This window comes from Parasteatoda tepidariorum, chromosome 12 (genome assembly GCF_982258835.1).
Source record: "Parasteatoda tepidariorum strain Cologne lab strain chromosome 12, Ptep-v5.0, whole genome shotgun sequence".
Classification (NCBI taxonomy): domain Eukaryota; kingdom Metazoa; phylum Arthropoda; class Arachnida; order Araneae; family Theridiidae; genus Parasteatoda; species Parasteatoda tepidariorum.
In genome coordinates, this window is record NC_141766.1 from 13,896,383 (window position 1) to 13,917,153 (window position 20,771).

At 31.0% G+C, this 20,771-nt stretch overlaps 1 protein-coding gene across 2 annotated transcripts in view; it reads right to left on the minus strand.

Annotated features, from left to right (window-relative positions):
• The window catches only part of LOC107449498 (uncharacterized), a 53,175-nt gene that overhangs the window by 1,876 nt on the left and 30,528 nt on the right, over window positions 1-20,771 (minus strand). For both annotated transcript variants that reach the window (XM_087156085.1, XM_087156086.1), the window contains 4 exons: window positions 12,808-12,893; window positions 11,119-11,225; window positions 7,869-8,134; window positions 769-923 (listed from right to left, as the gene is read on the minus strand). In XM_087156085.1, the coding sequence (XP_087012211.1) occupies window positions 769-923; window positions 7,869-8,134; window positions 11,119-11,225; window positions 12,808-12,893 (614 nt within the window). The remainder of the gene's footprint in view (window positions 1-768; window positions 924-7,868; window positions 8,135-11,118; window positions 11,226-12,807; window positions 12,894-20,771) is intronic.

Genomic DNA, 20,771 nt, shown 5'->3' on the forward strand with positions numbered 1-20,771 from the left:
GTACGTAATTTTAAATGGTAAAATACAAAATTCGACCGAAATTATAGTTGATTAATCCCTGAGAAATCGAATTTTAAATATACGACCTTTTTTTAAATGAGATTTCTCAGAAACTATACGACCGATTTATCTCACCTTTAGTACTTTGCCAATTTTTTCGATTACTAAATAAAATTATGATAAATATTGATAATTTTTTTTATGGAATTCTCTTTGGACAAACTAATTTTGTGAAAAAAATTTTGAATTCACTTACAAAAATCACAAGACATAGCGAAATACGCAAAAAATCAAATTAACATTAAGAGGTCCCAATTTTGGACCCCTGTCCCGATCAAACTATTGGGACCCTATTTCCCATACTGCGGCTACCCCCTATATTTTGGGAGTCAGAATTCCAAATCCATCGGAAAAAATAGGTATGTTTATTCAGAGAAAGTATGTTTTTGTGTCTGATTTTGTAACTTAAAATATCGTCTGCACTACATAATTTGACTATTTTGAGCTCATTCTCGAACCTTTAAGATTGAGTTATAGAACGTGAAGACCAGATCATTAAATCAAAAGATATTCTGGGTGATCAGTTATTTATTTTTCTCACTGTGAATTACATAATTCTACAATCATTTTTCATCATTATATAAACCTTTTGTCATATATCATTATATACAATTTAAAGTAAAAAAATCTAAAGAAATTCTAAACTATTTGTCACAATCTAATAAACTCTTTCCACTTTTTGAAAAAAGTGGAAAATCTATGACATACCTGACAAGAATCTCTTCCTCCTTCTTCAAATCCAGCGCACATAAAAATATCAGGAATATATTCATGTCTGCCAGCAGCCAGAAACATATTTTTGCATTTTTCATTGCTTATTATTGGTACTTGAACTTCTTGTAAAATAGACGGAAGTATTCCCCCTGTAAATAATTTCACAATTATAACATGAAGAGGTAAGAAGAGAAATTTTACAAAGCAATTGGTATTTGGAAATTTCAATAAATAATTTCAGAATTACACGCTTGTGCAAATTAATTGAAACAAACTCAATAAATTCAGAAAACTAAGAGAAAATGCTATTTTATTTAAATTTATACAAACTCAAAAATTTTTAGTACATAATATGATCTCCACGACACTTTATTAACATTTGGACACGATTCGGCATGAGTTCCACAAATTTTTTACAGTCGTTTATAATATTTGTGTCCTTGTACCACACATGAATTAACGCCGTGATTAGCTTCTCCATAGTTGTACAGTCCATATTTAATAGGCGATTCTTGCATATGGCCCAGAGATTCTTAATTGGGTTGATATCCGGAGAGTTCCCTGGCCATTCCAATGTCTCAATTTGATTCTCAGACATGAATTTCTTGAGAATTTTGGACGTAAGGCAAGGAGCTAAATCCTGTTGAAAGATCCCTGTTCCATCAGGGTATCGTTTCTTCAACTCTGGAAAAACTTTTTTACCCAGAATAGTAATGTACTGCTCAGAACGCATCATTCTGTCAATAGGCTGCAAAGGTCCAACCCCATTGTAACCGAAACAACCCCAAAACATCTTCTTTAAAAAACACGAAAAAAAAAAGTTTGTTTCAATTAATTTGCACAAGGGTGTATAATATGAATAGGTAAGAGGAGAAACTTTACATGGCAACTAGTATTTGAAAATTTCCAGTTGAGGGAAAATTGAGTTCAGGCAAACCTAAAGTAAACTATAAAGTTTCAAATACTGAATAAAATGTTTTCAAAATATCAAAAAGGAAACAAATTATTGCAGGATAACTAGCTCACAGCCTGATCTCAAATAATTTTTTGGAATTTATGTGACGTAACTATGTGTATAAAGGAGAATTCTACGATCTGGCATCATGGTGGAACATGTATTTTGTAGCGTAGGAATGAAAGATCCAAATAGACGAAGGCACGAATGCGAAATATTGAAACAATAAATATTTCTATTCATAAAATCAACATTTCTTGGCAGTGTTCACAATAAATGTTAGAAGTTGTTTAAGCTTGGAGTTTGGTCAACATCGTATCCGAGACAAATTGGAGGACTATCCATTGCCTGCCATTTTTCAACATGTTCGCCCAAGCATTTATTACTGTTGCTGGTCGAGGTGAATGAAGAGGGTTTTACCCTTCTTTACTTACTTCACTCACACAACAGTTCGAATAAAGTGAAGACTTATGGTCCCCTCCTGTTGTGCTCTGATAAGAAAAAGTTTCAAAAACTAGTGTATAGTGTGTCATTCTCTAAAGTAGAATAATCATTGCTTACTCCAGTGAATACAAGATGATCGTGAAAAAGAATGATTTGAAATAACCGAGAAAAAAATAAAAGTTTTGAAAGAAAGGAATTTAAAAAATCCCAAATTAAAACAGTAAATTAATTAGGAATTTCTCAAGTTTTAAGTATTAAAAAAATCTGATAGTGTATGAAAGGAATACGCAAGTCATTGAAGTCTTAGTAAAAAAAGAAAGGGAAAATAAAAGTCTTCAAATACAGATTTTTTTGAAAAGAACAAAAAAATATTAAAGAACCTGTATTTTTTTTTCACTAGCATAGATTTATTTTAATGACATTTATATTGTTAATTTTAATTGTATAATGACATTTATATTGTTAATTTTAATTGTATAATGACATTTATATTGTTAATTTTAATTGTATATAATGATATATTGTTATTAAATGACATTTATATTGTATAATACTAACACAGACAGTTTAAATTATAATTGTTCATTGATCATAAAACTGAGTTTATAAAACAAAACGCTTTACTGTGCATTAGATACCACACCAAATTTCGTAAAAAATAAGCATTTTAAATTGAATAATGCAGTTCTCTTTTTTTTTTAAATTTTTTTTTATCAAACTATCTCTGAATTGAATAGTGTTGATTGAAACCAATGGTATTTCTTCAAGCGGGGTTGACCGTATATTTTTGGAAGAATCTTAAGAAACCATCAAATGTCGTCATCTTTTTGTTACTCAACTGTATCACTCATCTTCTAACCTCTCTATAAACGGATATTAAAAACTTCGGAACGCCATATCGATCTTGACCTGACTATCCAAAAGCAGTTACAGTGGTTTTGGTAACTGTCAAAATTGTTTATTTTTCAGAATTATTCAAATTTAATATTGAATATACTGCAATCGTGGACTCCAATTTGGGTCAGACTGTTCAAATGCTAATCCGTTACAGTTTTAATATTTTGATTATTTTATATTCACTCAAAAATAATCTTAGAAAAGTACGTTATCAGACGGACTCAATTCCATAGGTTTTAATAAAGCAATGATTATTTTGTATCTACACAAAATATGATGTGTTAAACTGTTCAACCTAAAAACTGTTTGATTTATCCAAGATATTCATTGCTAGATATTCATTTAATAAATCATTCCAAGCCACAATATATCATTAAAGTTAAGCCACCAGGTTTAACCCCACTAGCAGGGTAAAACCGGGTATACACATGTTAACTGTATGGGAAATTTAGAAACATTCTGAATATCAGTGAAAAATAGTAGGCATTTTTATGTCATAAGAAAATTTAAGGAAGTTTACATGTGATGTAGTCAAGACCGTACTCAAGGAAGGGGGGGGGGGGAGGGACAATTATCCAGTGGCCCGGAACGATTGAGAGCCCGATCGAAGTTCCTTACAAGAAATAAAGTGTTTATTAATGTTTTTTCAAAAGAAAATTGCAAAGAGTATCTTTATATCTGTATAAAAATTTGATTTTGTATAAAGGGTCTTCAAAATATTAAAATACGGCTTTTTGAGCTTCGAGGATGGACCAGCAGTTAAATTTGTTTCGGTGATAGGTTTAACCACGTCCTGAAGTTGTCGAAACGAAACAGAGAAGTTCTACTTATCGATCTAAGTCCTTTTTTTTTGTAAGGGTATAAATCTTTACTAAATGTATAATACGCTGGACTAAAAATAACTTTTATAATTGTAATGACCAATGAATAAAGATAGCTTAAAAACAACAAAACATTAGAGAGTTGATATAATAAAACAAATTTATCTGCACAGACAACGTGAATTAACAACAGCTCGCTAATATGGTAGGTCCATTTTCTTGACTAATGAAGTGTAATTCAGAGTTTGCCCGCTAGAAAACTAAAACTAATTAAACTAAACTAATTTCGACAAAATCGATGTAGATTTCATCCCACTATACCCTATATGTATATGTATACACACACATATACACCGAAGAGCCATTACATTATGACCACCTTTAGGCCTCAAAACTGCTAGCACCCGCCGTGGCATTGATTCCACAAGGTGCTGATAGGTAGTCTGAAGTATCTGGTACCAAGCGCTTACCAACTGGTCCTGCAATTCCCTCACATTGCGAGGGGGTAGCGTGGCAGCACGAATTTGGTTTTCCAAGTAGGACCACAAATGCTCTATTGGATTAAGGTCAGGTGAATTTGGGGGACAAGATATGACTTGAAAGTCACTGGAATGTTCCTCGAGCCAATCCATGACGATTCGACCCTTATGACATAATGCATTATCCTGTTGGTAAACACCATCCCCCGCAGGAAAAACTGTCGCCATGAATGGGTGAACCTGGTCTGCAACTATGTTCAAGTAGCTTACAGACGTCAGGGATTGTTGTATGAGGATTATGGGTCCTAATGTGCCCCATGAAGACATTGTTCCTGGGCGAGAAACCATGAAAACCTGAGTGAGCCCATTGTTACAGATGGAGGGTGGTCATAATGTAATGGCTCTTCGGTGTATACATACACTCACAGTAGAGCACCGATTTACCCAATTACCCTCTTATACGGATCGTTCAAGGACGAACTGTTTTTCCCAACTTCTTCAATAATAATAATAACAGCCATCCAACCATGGTCATACACACGCTCTTTCTTTTCATAAATAATAATAATAAACTTTTACTGGTAGCTCCCATCAACTGAATTTCATATTTATTTGAAACTTAACTTGATTCGCTTGATTTACGAATAAATTTAAAAATATTATATTTAATTTTGTAGCCTTGGTTATTTAATTAATAAAAACAATTATTATAAATTATTTCAAAAACGTTGCTACCTTTTTTTTTGAAGTTCTCGAACTAGCCTCATTTAATCAGTACTCGAACCCAATTTTTTTTTAACAATTCTCGAACCCACTACCGCTTTATTAGTACTTGGACTGGCTATCATTTAAGCAAGTATCAAACCCACGACCTTTTTGCCGGTACTCGAAACTACTATGACCAGTTTTCGAACCCACTATCTCTTTATCGATACTTAGACTCGCTATCATTTAATCAGCTCACGAACCCGCTATAAATTTCGCAAGTATTGAACCCACTAACTTTTTTACGATACTCGAACTTTTCTCTTGCTTCTGTGAGCGGCTAAAACCATCAACACCTACTAATCCCATGTTTGAAATGATAGAAGACGCCCACTAACCTCAGGACTGCTTTCCGCCCGCCACCCCATCCCACCAGTCATAGAGCTACACTTTCCCTTCATAAAAAAAAAAATAATAAACTTTTACTGGTAGCTTTCATCAACTAAATTTCTTATTTATCTGAAATTTAACTTGATCCGCTTGATTTACGAGTAAATTTACAAATTTTTATATTTAATTTTGTAACTTTGGTTATTTAATTAATAAAAAGAACTGCTGTAAATTATTTAAAAAACGTTACTACCATTTTATTTGAAGTACTCGAACTCACTATCATTTAATCAGTATTCAAACCCGCTAACATTTAATCAGTACTCGAACGCACTATGGTTAGACCAGTTTTCGAACCAACTAACTTTTTATCGGTACTTGAATCCGCAACCATTTGAGCAAGTATCAAAATCACTACCTTTTGTCGGAACTCGAACCTACTATGACAAGTTTTTGGAAGCCAATATCATTTGAGAAAAAATCGAACCAGCTATCACTTATTCAATGCTTGAACACACTCCCCTTTTATCGGAATTAGAACCTCTTTCTAACAGTTTTTAAAACCACTGTCATTTAACCAATACTCGAACCCACTACCTTTTTGTCGTTATTCGAATTCTCTGTTTGCTTGTGAACAGTTAAAATGATCATCAACTGTTTAATGCACATTGTAAAGGCTATATCTATTATTTGAAGTGAAAGAAGCCCGTCGGCCTACTCCAAATCAAGAGAGTGCTCAAATTAAAAACTGCAGATTTTGACTTGAAAATTATAAATAATATTTAGTTTACTTTGCGTTCATATTGACTATCCCTAATGGGGGGGGGAGCAATATATAAATATTATATGTATGTGTATATATATATATATATATATATATATATATATATATATATATATATATATATATATATATATATATATATATATATATATATATATATATATATATATATATATATATATATATATATATATATATACAGTCAATTCGCTATAACTCGATTTTTTTTGGATCTTTTGAAGCAAAAAGGAAAAAAAAAAACCTAGGAGCTGATATCTTGCCCCTTCCTTTGCAGCACACACACACAATGTCTTTCGCACTCTTCATGGAGAAGCTAAAGCTGTCCCTCTTGAAGTATGTGAACAATGGTTAAATGAAACGTTACCAAATTTACTTAAAGGATACAGTTAAAATGATGTTTTCAATATTGATGTAATGGGTTTATTTTTTAAATGTCTTCCAAATAAGACTATGATGTTTAAGGATGAAAACTGCTCATGGGGTAAAATGATCTAGGAACGTTTGACAGTCCTAGTTGGAGGAAATGCGTCTGGGACAGAGAAATTGCCCTTAGTTGTTATTGGAAAATACCGAAATCCCTGATGCTTCAAGAATGTAAAAACGTATCCTTTGGATTACAAGTCTAACAAAAAGTTTTGGATGACATCAGTTTTATTTGAAGACTATTTAAGAAAATTGAATCGGAAATTCTTCGCTAAAAAAGGAAAAGTGATACTCTTTATGGATAAATGCACAACGCATAGTGATCTACCTAATTTGAAAGCAGTAAACTTACAGTTTCTCCCGCCAAACACAACAGCAAAGTTGCAGCCGATGGACCAGGGTATCATAAAGTGCTTCAAACAGTCTTATCGTAAATGGCTTGTCAGAAAAATGATGTTAAATATTGTAAGCATTTAGAAAATTTGTAATTAATAAGCATTAATTAAATAATCCGACAATATTTTGAAAGTCCAAAACCGAAACTAACGGTAAATCGAACTTCCGATATGTCGAAGTTTTTCGTCAGTCCTATCAGATTCGAGTTATCGCGAATTCACGTATATATATATATATATATATATATATATATATATATATATATATATATATATATATATATATATATATATATATATATATATATATATATATATATATGTGTGTGTGTGTGTGTGTGTGTGTGTGTGTATAAAGCACAATGTTTATATGTGAGTCGTTGTGGCTCAAGGGATAGAGAGTTCTCCATTAAAGTGAGGTGAACCGGGTTTGAATCCATACGAGTCTATACGAATTCTGCCTCCGACTCACACCGACCACATTGCTCATGTAAAATATCCTCAGCGTTAGACGAATAATGAGTTAGAGTCCCCTTGCTGTCAGACAAATCGCGGAAAGTTTTCGTAGTTTTCCTCTCCATGTAGCGCAAATGAGGATTAGCTCTACCAAAAAGTCCTCCACGAAGGCAAATTTCTCCCAGTACTTGATCCAGAAGTTCCCTTGTCTTCTGGATTGGGTTATAAATTACAAGGATACGGAGTTGAACATTAGCAGGCATAAACCCAAAAAACTGGGTCGGTGCTGTAAAAACACGTATATTTCGATAATAAAAATGTTACCTTCACTTAATCTACCCCATCCAGTAACTGTTCCATTTTTTCCAACAAGACTTTCTTCCGATGGTGGTAGACATATTGGAGATATATGAGGCTCGTTGATTGCTTCTTCCAATTGAACTAAAGCTAAATCATTTTCATAAGTGAAAAAATTATACTTTGGATGAACAACCTTCTTTTTCGCTCCTTTTTCAACATACGCATGTGGCTCTTGAACACTTGCAAAATCATATTCGCCCACGCGTATTTTTATTTGAGAAAGAAGTAAGCTGAAAAAGAAAAAAGAATTATTACGAGAAATGTTATAGCAACTAGTAGCAAAAAAAGTCACACGACACAGATGCAAGTAAAAAGATTTTCAGAAAATTCATGTAAGGCATTTTCGCAAGATATGGATTGAATATCATACAGAAATGAGTGTTAAACAAAATGAGCATAGCGTGAAATGCGTTTTTAAGAAATTGGATTCGTGCTTCATAAAATGGTTTGAAATGCGAAAAAAACGAACAGAGCCTAAACCGCGTGCGTATTAGACATAAAATGGCTTAAAATGCGCGTAAAGAAAATGGACACAGTTCAAAAATAGTGTGTTAGAAAATGGGTACAGAAAAATGCGGGCCTTTTCAATATTCAACCCAAATTTAACAAGCAAGCAAGAAATACCGGACTGCGCTGAAATTGGGTATATTATACATGTATACATGTACTGAAGTCTTCATATTCAAAACACTAAACGATAAAGTTTTCTTTAAAAAAAAAATCGAAATTCGTACAGCGCGAATTTAATACCACTATCATAAAGTTATAGGACCCGTGACGACCTTGTAAAAGCAACTGTTCACTTTTGAAGTCTTTGTAAAAAAAAATACTAATTTAAAAAAAAAAAATTTTATTAAGTGATTTAGACAAAAACATCACAATACGAGTTTATTTGGATCTATTAGTTTATTCTTAGTTATTAGTTCCAAAAAAATAAAAGAAAAAGAACGATTTTCATAAGAGAAGTTTGAAATCAAATCCATTTTATTTAGCACGCATTCTGAGCTATGTCCGAAACATAAAGCTTACCAACGAGTTACTGAAATCTAAAATATATAACACTTGACCGATGATATAAGGATATTTCCATTTGTTTTCATAAAGAAATTAACATATTCCTGAAAACCATGTTAAAATGATAACTTATGGAAAATAAAAATGTAAAATAGTGTGTAATTTTTCGTTATTACTAAATGTTCTAAAAAGGAGACAAAAGTTTAGTTAATATGATGCTGCCCCTTTCAGTAATAATAGACAATGAAACAATGTTTTAATTTAAATAAATAATCCCAAGAAACTGAAGCGGTAAGACATTACTTGATTGGAAAAAAAATCATTCACTTCAAAAATATTCAAATTGGAAATAACAGTTGACAAGTTTCGAGCACTCAAAAATAGGCGCCCAGTTTCAAGACTTGTCAGACGTGAATCAGAAGAAACAAAAGTGATTTGAAAAGTAAAACGTGAAGTTGCCAATGAAAAATGAAAAAATTAAGGCGACAAACAAAAACCACAATAGCAGAGAGAGAAAAAAAGATGATATGTAAGTTGGTAGGTACTTCATTTACGTCACACTGAAGCTACTGCTATTAGCGACGGGTTGGGAAACATCCCTGAGGATGATCCGAAGACATACCATTGCAATTTTGATCCTCTTCAGAAGGGATGTCTCTCCTGCTTTAGCAGCCCGACGACTTGAGCGCGAAGTCGAGCACATTACGGTGGAACAGTTTAACGAGGATCGATACCGCTTACCCTCGGTTCCTACGCAGACTGATCAAAATAATCACCCACCAGCTTATTGATCGCAACCAGTGATGCTTGGCTTCCACGTTCTACTTGGAACTGTGTCTTTATCACTGCGGAACAGAAAAAAGGTGAAAAACAAAACAAGAAAAACCACAATGGTCGAGAGGGGAAACCTCTCCCATGGTTTATTATCACTGATTAAAATGTAAGTAGTTTTTTAAAAAAATAAATTTTACAACTGACCCAAAAGAAACAAAATACACTAGTGGACAAAATTAAGAGATGGAAAGCATTTTCGCACATTCATTCGCACATGTAAGATACCCGCACACCGCTCCATGTGTTTGACAATGGTTCCGTGAATGCCCAGAGGTACAGGCAGGAGGTCCTAGAGCCCTATGTGCGTCTTTTCAGGGGCGCTGTTGGCCCTGAGTTCATTTTTATGGACGACAATGTGCAAACACATAGGGCTCTCATGGTTGATGAGTATCTGGAAAGCGAGGATATTCAACGAATGGATTGACCAGCCAAATCCCTGACCTGAATCCTATTGAACATGCTTGGGATGCTCTCGTGAGAGCTATTGCGATGCGCCAACCTCCCCCCAGAACCATTCTGGAGTTAAAAAAATTGCTCTGGTGGAAGAATATGAGGGTCTTCCACAAGTCCTCCTTAACTCCCTTATTAACAGCATGCATACTCGTTGTGCATGCTGTCTGTCTGTCTGTCAGGGGTGACCATACACCATACTAGAGGCAACACACACTGTACAAGCCTCACTTTTATTGTCATCTTTTATCCTTAAGTTCAGACTACATTGGATTTATTGGCAACAGGTCTTGCCAGTGAATGGCACTTCCATTTTTGTTTGCATACTTTATTATCATGGAATAAGCTATATCCATACCAAATTTCATTTATTTATATTCAGTATTTTTTGAGATATTGGGGAAAATGTCTTCCATCTCTTAATTTTGTCCACCAGTGTATTATCTAACACGCACCTAACTGCAAGCGACAAGTCTACACCCACATAAAACATTAAGCATTCCATCCTTTTTGCAGTCCTTCAAAATCTAAACAAGAACTCGGGGCACACTAATTATGTAACCAATTCTGTCGAAAGAACGTGCCAGTTGTTTACTCGTTTTAAACCCCAGGATCAAATGGAAGAAAAAAATACTGGAAACTGAAATTGCGCACACTGAAGGTCAACTCTCTGTGACATATTATACGAAATTATAACGAACTCTTACCCCCATCTAATGTTATTTAAAAATGGAAACTACGTCGGTTTGGTCATAGGTTACTGGTGTCGGAAAAGTTCATCTCCTGTATGATACTGTGGTTTGTGAAGGGGGCGTTAACTGCGTTATCACGTGTATGTGATCAGGGCCTGAAAGGGTTGAAAAAAAAGGAAAAAAAATCAGATTTCAAAATCTCGGAAAAGATTAAATTGACTTACTCATCAACGCAATGCCCTGCAGTTGCAATCCATTCTTGACTTATTAATGCCCCTCCACATCGATGAGTGCTTGAAAATCCAAAGAAGGAAGTTCTGCGAACTGATACCTATTCAAAAGAAAAACTCTCAATAATATACAACCATAATATAAGTGGCTCAATTTTAATGATTTTGAGTAAATGCGTAAAAAAATTAAATCAAAATACAAATTTACTATAAATTGAATTACTTTATAAAATTCAAATCGAGAGTCTATTTGCAATTGAGGAAAAGTAAATGAGCAATGAATGAGAAAGGAATGGGAATAGGTTGGCGTTAATTTTTGATTACTTCTTGGACCAGAGGGGACAGTAATATAAGGATAAACCTTAAATAAAATTATGTTATCACGTTATTGTCACGAGAAAAGATATTTTCTACAAAAATAGTTGGATGATTATGCATCTTGTCACTATTTGATCTGTTTTATTGACACTAACTGTCGGAAAGAATTTCGACACGCAACATCACGCACTCCGGTAACGGTAGTTTGTCTTATGGTTACTTAATCTCTCTTGTTACTTATGCTTACATTGTCTGAACTTAATATAATTCTAATTAGTTATGCGATGCATCTAACGGAAATTACTCGAATCTAACAAAAAATACAGGATTTGTTCATAAAAATTCCTTTTCACCTTTTTTTTTTCAGGATTGATGGGAATATATATTTTTCTTTTCGGTAGAAAAAATCATTCGCCAATACTTTCACCAAAACAGATTTTTTCTCGTTGAATTTATCTCATTTGGTGCGTATTTCTATAAATATTTATGCACATATACAAACATATGTACACATATACACAAAACAGCCGCTTGTTGCTCTTCCCCACTATGAACACCTCCTTTTCGTGCTTTTGAACAGGTAAAAATATCTAAATTTTGCATAATTTTTTCAAATAATTATTGTCGAAATTGGTACTCAAATAGACTAAAGAATAACTGTTTTATCGTTATTTAATGATTTGTAGATAAACGTGGCGATCTTTTGAAGCTAATCGATAAATCATCAAATTAAGAAAAAACAGCTATTGTTGAGCGTATTTGTATGCAATTTTCGACCATAATTACTTAGAAACAAAAAATAGCATAAGATAAAAAAGGATTAAAATAATTTGAGTGATCAGTTAAAACAAAAAATTTACCAGTTTTTAGATTTTTAAAATTTAATTTTATAACAGTTTAAACTGATGAAAACCGATATAGATGTTGCTAAAAAATTCTTTAAGCATTAATTAGATAAGAAAAAACATAAAAAAACAAGGATATTTATCAAAAATATAAAAGCAGGCAAACGTATAGTATTTAACCAACTTTGAAAAACTTCTGATTGCAGAATTGTATTGGTATAATTTTGTCAGAAGAATTTATTAAAGAATCTAAAATACCTCACGTTTTAAACGTCAAGTTCAGATTGATCGACAGCCTTGTATTTTTAATGTATCGAAAGATATTACCGAATTAAGTAAATAACCACCATCAATTTTTTTCTTCGTAAAAAAGAGGATTAATGGAATATTTAGAATTTTTCTCCTCCGTCGACAGTTGAGTTGAGTGGACAGAAGAAAGACAATCAGAATATTTTTAAAAATTAAATTCTTAAAGTACTGCTAATTAGGGTAAGGCTTTAAATTTAAGTATTGAAAATACCTGCCATGGCCATGATCCAAATGCAGAATTCTTTCCTCCAACAACCTTCTTTTTGGGGTGAGGAGTCGGAAGACCACATGGAAAAACTGAAAAACCAAAGGATAAATTTAATTTTGAGAAACTTTATTTAAGTCACAGCTGTACAACGAGCTATTGTCTGAGAAACTTCGATGGGGATTATTCGAAGACATTCTTTGCAGAGGCTCCCATACTTTGGTAGCCCGACGACCTCCACGCGAAGTCAAGCACTTTACGGTAGAACAATTTAGCAATATCCGATACCGTGCACCCTTGGTCCTTTCGCAGACTGATCAAAATGGTCACCATACTATATGGACGGTTTCATTTTATTTTATAAAAGTCGTTGAACAGCCGACTCAATTTTGGATTTACGACTACTAATGTTCTGCAGCCTTGTGATTTTGAACCCAGTCCAGAAGACAAGGGAACTCCTGGATCAAGTATAGAGAGAAATTTTGCCTTCGTGGAGGACTTTCCAATGGAATTAATCCGCATTTGCATTACATGGAGAGGAAGAAAACGAGAACCTCCCGCGGTTAGACAGGTAGCGAAGGGACTCTAACCTATGATCCGTCTACCACTGAGGATATTTTACGTCAGCACTGTGGTCGGTACAAGCCCGATGAGGAATTTGTATCAACCAGCCATCGCTGGGATTCGAACCCGGTTCACCTTATTGGAAGGCGAACGCTCTATCCCCTGAGCCATCACGGCTCTGTATAGAGGGTTGACTGTGTATAGATAAGCGCGGTTGGCGCTGGGGGTCGAAATTTGCCATAAGTCTTACGGGTTATTACTTCCGACTGACTTTTACGCTTAAGCTTGGAAAAATACACCATTCAATATTATTTAACTTATAATGTTTTCAATGTAGCGCGTTTTTTCAATTAAACTTTCAACAAAACAAACAACAAATGAATTCGGAAGAACTCGGCAAGCTTTTTATGATGCTACTCAAAATATAACAAGCTGCGCTATTTTACACAAATATAGCCAAATAAGGGATAATATTCGAAACATGGCAAATCTTACACTTTATTTATGCTGTGATATTAACTTCGTTAAATTTGCTTTAAGATCACAACCTTTTAGAATTTATAACTTACAGAAAACTCTTATGAATGATAAAATTACGCTTAAATTTTAACACATTACAATAATGAAACTTCCTAGAACATCAAGTCTGTTTACACATCACCTAATAAGCATAACATAAGCGGAGGGATACACCGGAAGTTTTCTAAACTTCCTCCTGTTTCAGAAAGCTTGTAATTGTTTACATTCAGTCAACCATTCATTGTTGGAAATCACAGATTCTAAAAGTAAGTGAATAAATGATAAGAAACTGGTCTTTTAAAAAGTGCAATTTTTATCGATCATTTTGAAATTTTTACACAACGCTGTCATAATCAGCCAACTACTTTTTTTTAAAAAAAGTATCTTAATAACTGAATTCTGATCATTGAACTCCTATAATCAATGCAAAACGATCGAATTCTGAAAAAAAATTTGTGGTACTCCCTTTTATGGTACTTTATGAATGTTTTACATTATCATTATGAATGTTTTACATTACCATTTACAGTAAACAGTTGCAAAATAATGCAACGTATTTAAAGTAACTTTTTCAATTGACAAGTATTTTCTATTAGCAGTATTTAGTATGTCTTTTTAGATTAATTTTTAAAAAAAATACTTTTAATTTACACGTGATTCATATTAATTTCAATAAATAATTTTTTAACATTTAAGTTTTGCAGTTACAAAATAATGCAACGTATTTAAAGGAACTTTTTCAATTGACAAGTATTTTCTATTAGCGGCATTAAGTAAATCTTTTTAGATTAATTTAAAAAAAAAAATATTTACTACGTGTGATTCATATTAATTTCAATAAATAATTTTTTAATATTTAAGAACTCCTGTAATCAATCCAAAATGATTGAATTCTAAAAAAAAATTTGTGGTACTTCCTTTTATGGTACTTTATGAATGCTTTACATTATCATTATATCACTAATTAAAATCTATGTATGAAATTTTACAACAGAACCTTAGTTAGTTTTAAAGTTATTTTCTTTGCTTTAAAAAATTCTTTATAACTGAGTTTTTAAATATATTTTTCAGGTAATAATTTTATAAATATTTAATTTTAAACGAAAAAAAAAGCAACAAAGTAAACAGTTGCAAAATAATGCAACGTATTTAAAGTAACTTTTTCAATTGACAAGTATTTTCTATTAGCGGTATTAAGTAAATCTTTTTAGATTAATTTTTAAAAATTTTTTTTTTGCTTTACTTGTGATTCATATTAATTTCAATTTTTTAATATTTAAGAACTCCTGTAATCAATCCAAAATGATTGAATTCTAAAAAAAAAATGTGTGGTACTCACTTTTACGGTACTTCATGAATGTTTTACATTATCATTATGTCACTAATTAAAATCTATGTACGAAATTTTACAACAGAGCCTTAGTTAGTTTTAAAGTTATCTTTTTTGCTTTAAAAAATTCTTTATGACTGAGTTTTTAAATATCTTTTTCAGATAATAAGTTTATAAATATCTAATTTTAAGCGAAAAAGAAAACCCAACAAAGTAAACAGTTACAAAATAATGTAACGTATTTAAAGTAACTTTTTCAATTGACAAGTATTTTCCATTAGCGGTATTCAGTAAATCTATTTAGATTAATTTTAAAGAAAAATATTTTTACTTTGTGCGTGATTCATATTAAATTCAATAAATAATTTTCTAATATTTAAGTTTGAAAAAAATTCACTCCAAAGGTTAAAAAAAATATTTTTTTCAATAAAACACTTGTCATTAATTATTATCTAAGGAATGACGCCGTTCTTCCATCTAAAATCTAAAAAAGTAAATTTTTTTGAAGAAAAAAAAAGGCTAACGCTAAAGAAACTATTGAATTCCATGATATTTATAGGACATCAAAGTGTTGTTAAGGTTTACGAATTATGTTAAAATTTTAAGCAAGACAATAAAAAAATGCTATTAATTAAGAAAAGAAGGGAATGCAGGACTAAACTCATTTTATTTAAATGCTTTTATGCAAAGGAATCAAATAATCATTCATTGAAATAAATAATCTATTCAAATCCATAGTTTTTACTCAAAATGAGCTCAAGAATTAAACACAAGTAATTATGTCTCCCTCAGTTTTTCGGTCATGTTTAATTCATACTAACACTAAATTTCATTGCAGCACTTGCGTAATTAAACTCATACAAGAAAAAGAAAAAAAATAGTAATGTTTAATTAATCAACAGTGTGAGAAATAATATTAATTATAAATTTCGGAAAAAAGAAAAAGTAAGTTTAATATAAATGCTAAAATCGTAAAAAATTTTAAAAACATGACTGTGATCACATGGTTTTATGTGACTCATTAATAACTGTAGAACGTCTATTTATTTATTTATTTTTCTCAAAAAAAAGTTTAAAAGTAACTTATGCATTCGATAAGGGTTTTAAGAAAAATCTGAAACGTGATTATTAGTTATACACATCTAATAAATTATTACATTCATGATCTATTTTGATCTCAGTGACCAAATTAGCATGCAATTATTTACTTAACATGCTATTTATTTTTTAAAATAATTGTTTTAAAAAATAAAGCTTGTGTTGCGCCCGTATTATTCGTAAGTTTAAATATGCTTCTGGGGGGGGGGGGAAATTAAACTGATTTAATGAGTAATAAGAGGAAAATAATAGTGTAAAAAAATTCTTGAACATAACTATTATGATAAATTGATTTTAATCAATGTAAGAATATCGACAAAATTAACCTGATGTTAATGCAATTAACCTGATGAAATTTTGATATTTTATACTGTCTAAATATCGATCAACTCCAAATATTTTAATGCAATAATATGGGAAAAGGCAACCAACCATAACTAGTTTATTCAAACACTTATTAACAAATAGAGAACAGAACAATTAACACAAATGCTGAGGCCTCATAAGCCTTCAATGACATTTGCTGAGCGATAAAATGAACGTCTTACAGCTGTTTTAGTTAACGGGTTAGGAGGTGCGCTATGAGGTGCGTAATGAGGTGTGCTCTCATAAATTAGGAAAGTACGCTTCCTTCAATACTATATAGATGCAATACTACATAGAAGAAAAACACACAAATTTCAGTGGTTTCAGACTTTCCAAATTAATTTGTAACAATCAGTTTATTAATATGACGGAATATATTTCCATAAAAAGAATCAGCTTTTTAAGGCACAAAAGTAATTTGGCAAAAACAAATCGAGTTCGAACCGGGTATCGCCAAGCATCTCCTTTTTCTCTGCTCCATTAATTTCAGTGCCGTTAGAAGAAATGCTTTGAGTTTCATATCCCCAGGGCTGGATTAAGAGCCTTAGAGGCACTAAGCACTTAAAAGATATTGATGCTCCTTAAATATCATTGAAAATATCACCACAAATTAAAAAGAAGCGTTTTTCTTAAATAAAATTAGAGTAAGTTTACAAAAATAAATTTATAAAACTGCAAAATTAAGCAGTTTTTGCTGAGGATCTATCATGGGAATTTTCCAATTAACTCTTTGAAGAGTTTTCAATGTTAACCGCATATTTCGTGATCTTAGAGCCGAACTAAAATAATTTTGACAATTCTGATGATTTATTTTTTAAAAAATTCCTTGACCCACACGCTTTTATTTTTTCATTTTAATTCTGTGTAATATAGCATAATTTTTTATTCAAACTTTCCGAGTGCTCCGTAATGTCTTTTAATATGCTTTTTAAATTTTTGTTAAAAATTAAGCGAAATTTTTTTTTTTACTGTGATTCTCAAGTTAATATTTATGTAAAAAAATTATCGAACTTCAACGAATCTTTATGGAGAACGGAATTAATAATCAATAAAAATAACAAACAACTTTTCTTTCCTCTCCGATATTGTTGGAAAATCTGTGACAATTCTCCGTGAATTTATGAAAGTTTTCTTATTACCAACAGCATTTATTATCATTATTAAATAAATTAACTCGCTTTCGTATATGTAACGATGGTAACATGCAATTGAAATTTCTACTACTTTCCGACTAGCTAAAGTACTCCTGGACCTCTATACGAAAAAATCGGGGTACTGAGGGAGATATTTTAAGCATTTGCTTCTCCCTCAAATAGAAATGGTTTTGTTTTTAATGGCTACCGAGGCCGGTACCCCCTGAAGACGTCGGCTTCGGTGGTCATATTTTTATTTTTATTTCATTCGTTTCTTGTATTGATACTTTTTTCTGAAATTTCTGCTGCTTCTTAGCGCGTTTTTTTCAAAGAAGTTTTATCCTTTTCGAATTTAATTATTTGTGTTTTCTTACAGTTTTCTATTGGCAAATAGGAGGTATCACAAATAGATATTTTGTACACTTTCTAAGTAGCCGAAATGCTTCAAATTCAACTAGTATTCTATTGACAAAACAAGATACGATTGCTTCCGGACCACTGAAATCTAAGCTTATCGTCCTTTTATCACTAAAGAGAATTTTTCGTTAAACAGAACTTCGAATTTTTTTGCCTAATAAGTAGAATCCTCAAATTTCAACCTGTGTCTGAAACTCTGTGTCTGATGACAATTGAGTTACATTTGTTTCCTATAAATTGCAAAACAAAATTTATCTTCATTTTATTGGCAATCAAAATTTTGACGGTTTTCAAACATTAACAGGCCCAAAATTTAAAAAATTAAAATAATATTTAAGAACTGTTTTTTAGGTGGACGAAAAAAAAAATATTATTTTTATCATGCCTAAAACGAAAAATATGGGGGCATCATAGAGATAGAGATGAAATTAATAATAGTGATAATCCTTTCAATGATAATTTTATCTTTTTTGTAATAATAGTGATAGTTTAATAATAATGATGAATTTGTGATAATCCTTCCACCAGCTTCCCCCCCCCTCTCCATTTTTAGTTCCCCATCTTACAAAATTTTTTGTTTAAGGAGTGGCAAAATCGAATTTTTTTTCCGCCCGCTTGAAAAACGTAGCGTTAAAAAAAAAATTTTTGCATTATAATGCAAAATAAAATTTTTGTTACAATCAATTATTAATTACATTGAATTCATTTATTACAATCAATAAAAAATATTCTACACATTAATATGTTAAGTATACAATTAAAGTTCCGAATTAATAATAAGTTAACTTTATAATTGAATCATTATATGTTACTTCATTTTGACTTCTCTTCTGTGAAAATTAACAATAGAAAGTGAGCTTTAATTGGAATCATAGTTTGATAGAACGAATGTCTTGTAACAGACAATATGCATGTATTGAACACTAATTTTATTGTAAATTCATTAATAGTCAGTAAGGAGCTTAACGAAAAGAATTTATAAGTTTTATTTATTTATATTTTTTATATTTTGTTTACATAATCTGTTGGCTATATCAAAACGATTGTTGTTTGCCTGTTAGTCTGACCATAGCTCAGTAAGGTTTTAAACGCATATATTATAAAATTATTATTACAAATAGACCACATGCAAAAGAGAGGAAATTTAAATTATAATCAATTAGAAAAGCTGTCTTTCTCTCTAATTAAAGATTTTAAATCAGTTAAATTTAAAGTACAAATGCCATCAATCATTGATACACACTAATTTTTAAATCAATAGTTAAAATAACTTAGCAATTTATCTAGTATATTTTATTGTGTTCAGGATCTTCGATGTAAATAAATAATCTAATATTATTTTGATAAGTATTATATTGTTCAATTAAAATTTTTAAAAAGGATTGGAAATGTTTTAATACATTAAGTTAATGCATTAATATAATATGTTATTTTATATATGTAAAAGCAATATTTAACTGAAAGTGGTTACTAACTTTCATTTTAACTGTGCACTATTCAATATTATAGTAATTTTTTTTTCGTTTCCTATGCTTTTTATTGAAAAAAAATATCGGAAAACAGAAAGGATCACTTTAGTAAAGTAATTAAAAAAATTATTAAAATATAAACTTATTAAAATAAAGGTTATTAAATTAAGGCTAGTAAATTACGGAAGAGCTGTTAGCTTGTTGAACTTGTTAATTTTGAGATACCTTTTTTTTTTTCAATTATACTAAACAAGTTTTAATTACATTTAAAATATTAATGCAAGTTTTAGCTTTAAAAATAATGTAGAATCCGAAATTTTTTGTCAAAAGAATACAATTTAAAATTTAATCATGAATATAAAGAGAGAAAAAACTATAGCTGATAAATTTAATATTTTTCAAATATTAAAACTTATAAAATTATGCATTAAACACGAAAAAAAATAGGGTTAATTTGATTCGATATTATATCTGCGCAAAACAAAAAAGTGGACACTCTAAATAAATTTTCATTAAATAATCAGATTTTCCAGTATTAGGACTCAAAGAATCGAAGCTTAAATGCGCTAGTTTGTTATAATTTAGACAATATTTTAATCATACAATAAATTACGAAATAAGACAAAAAAAAAAAAAAAAGACGTACTTTCTCTGACAAACGTACCTTATTTCTGCTGATTTGGTATTCTGACCCTCAAAATATGTATGTCAGCTAATCGCAATCTGGAAAATATGCTCTCAATAGTTTAAATAAGAGAGGGCAGTCTACAGTTTCAACCCCTTAACGTAAATTTCACTTTTTTGCGTATTCTGCCATATCTTGGGACATTTTTAAATTAATCAAAAGATTTTTGTACGTAGTTATATAATTCCATAATCTAAAAATAATTTAATATATAAACAATTTTTATAATTATGTATTATTTTATCTAATAGTAAACGAAAAATTTCGTAGTTGTAATGCGTACAAATTATTACACCATTACGCAATTTTAATACGTAATTAATGTAATATGTAATGTAATATATAATTATGTAATGGGTATGTAATTTTAATAAAAATATACAAAATTT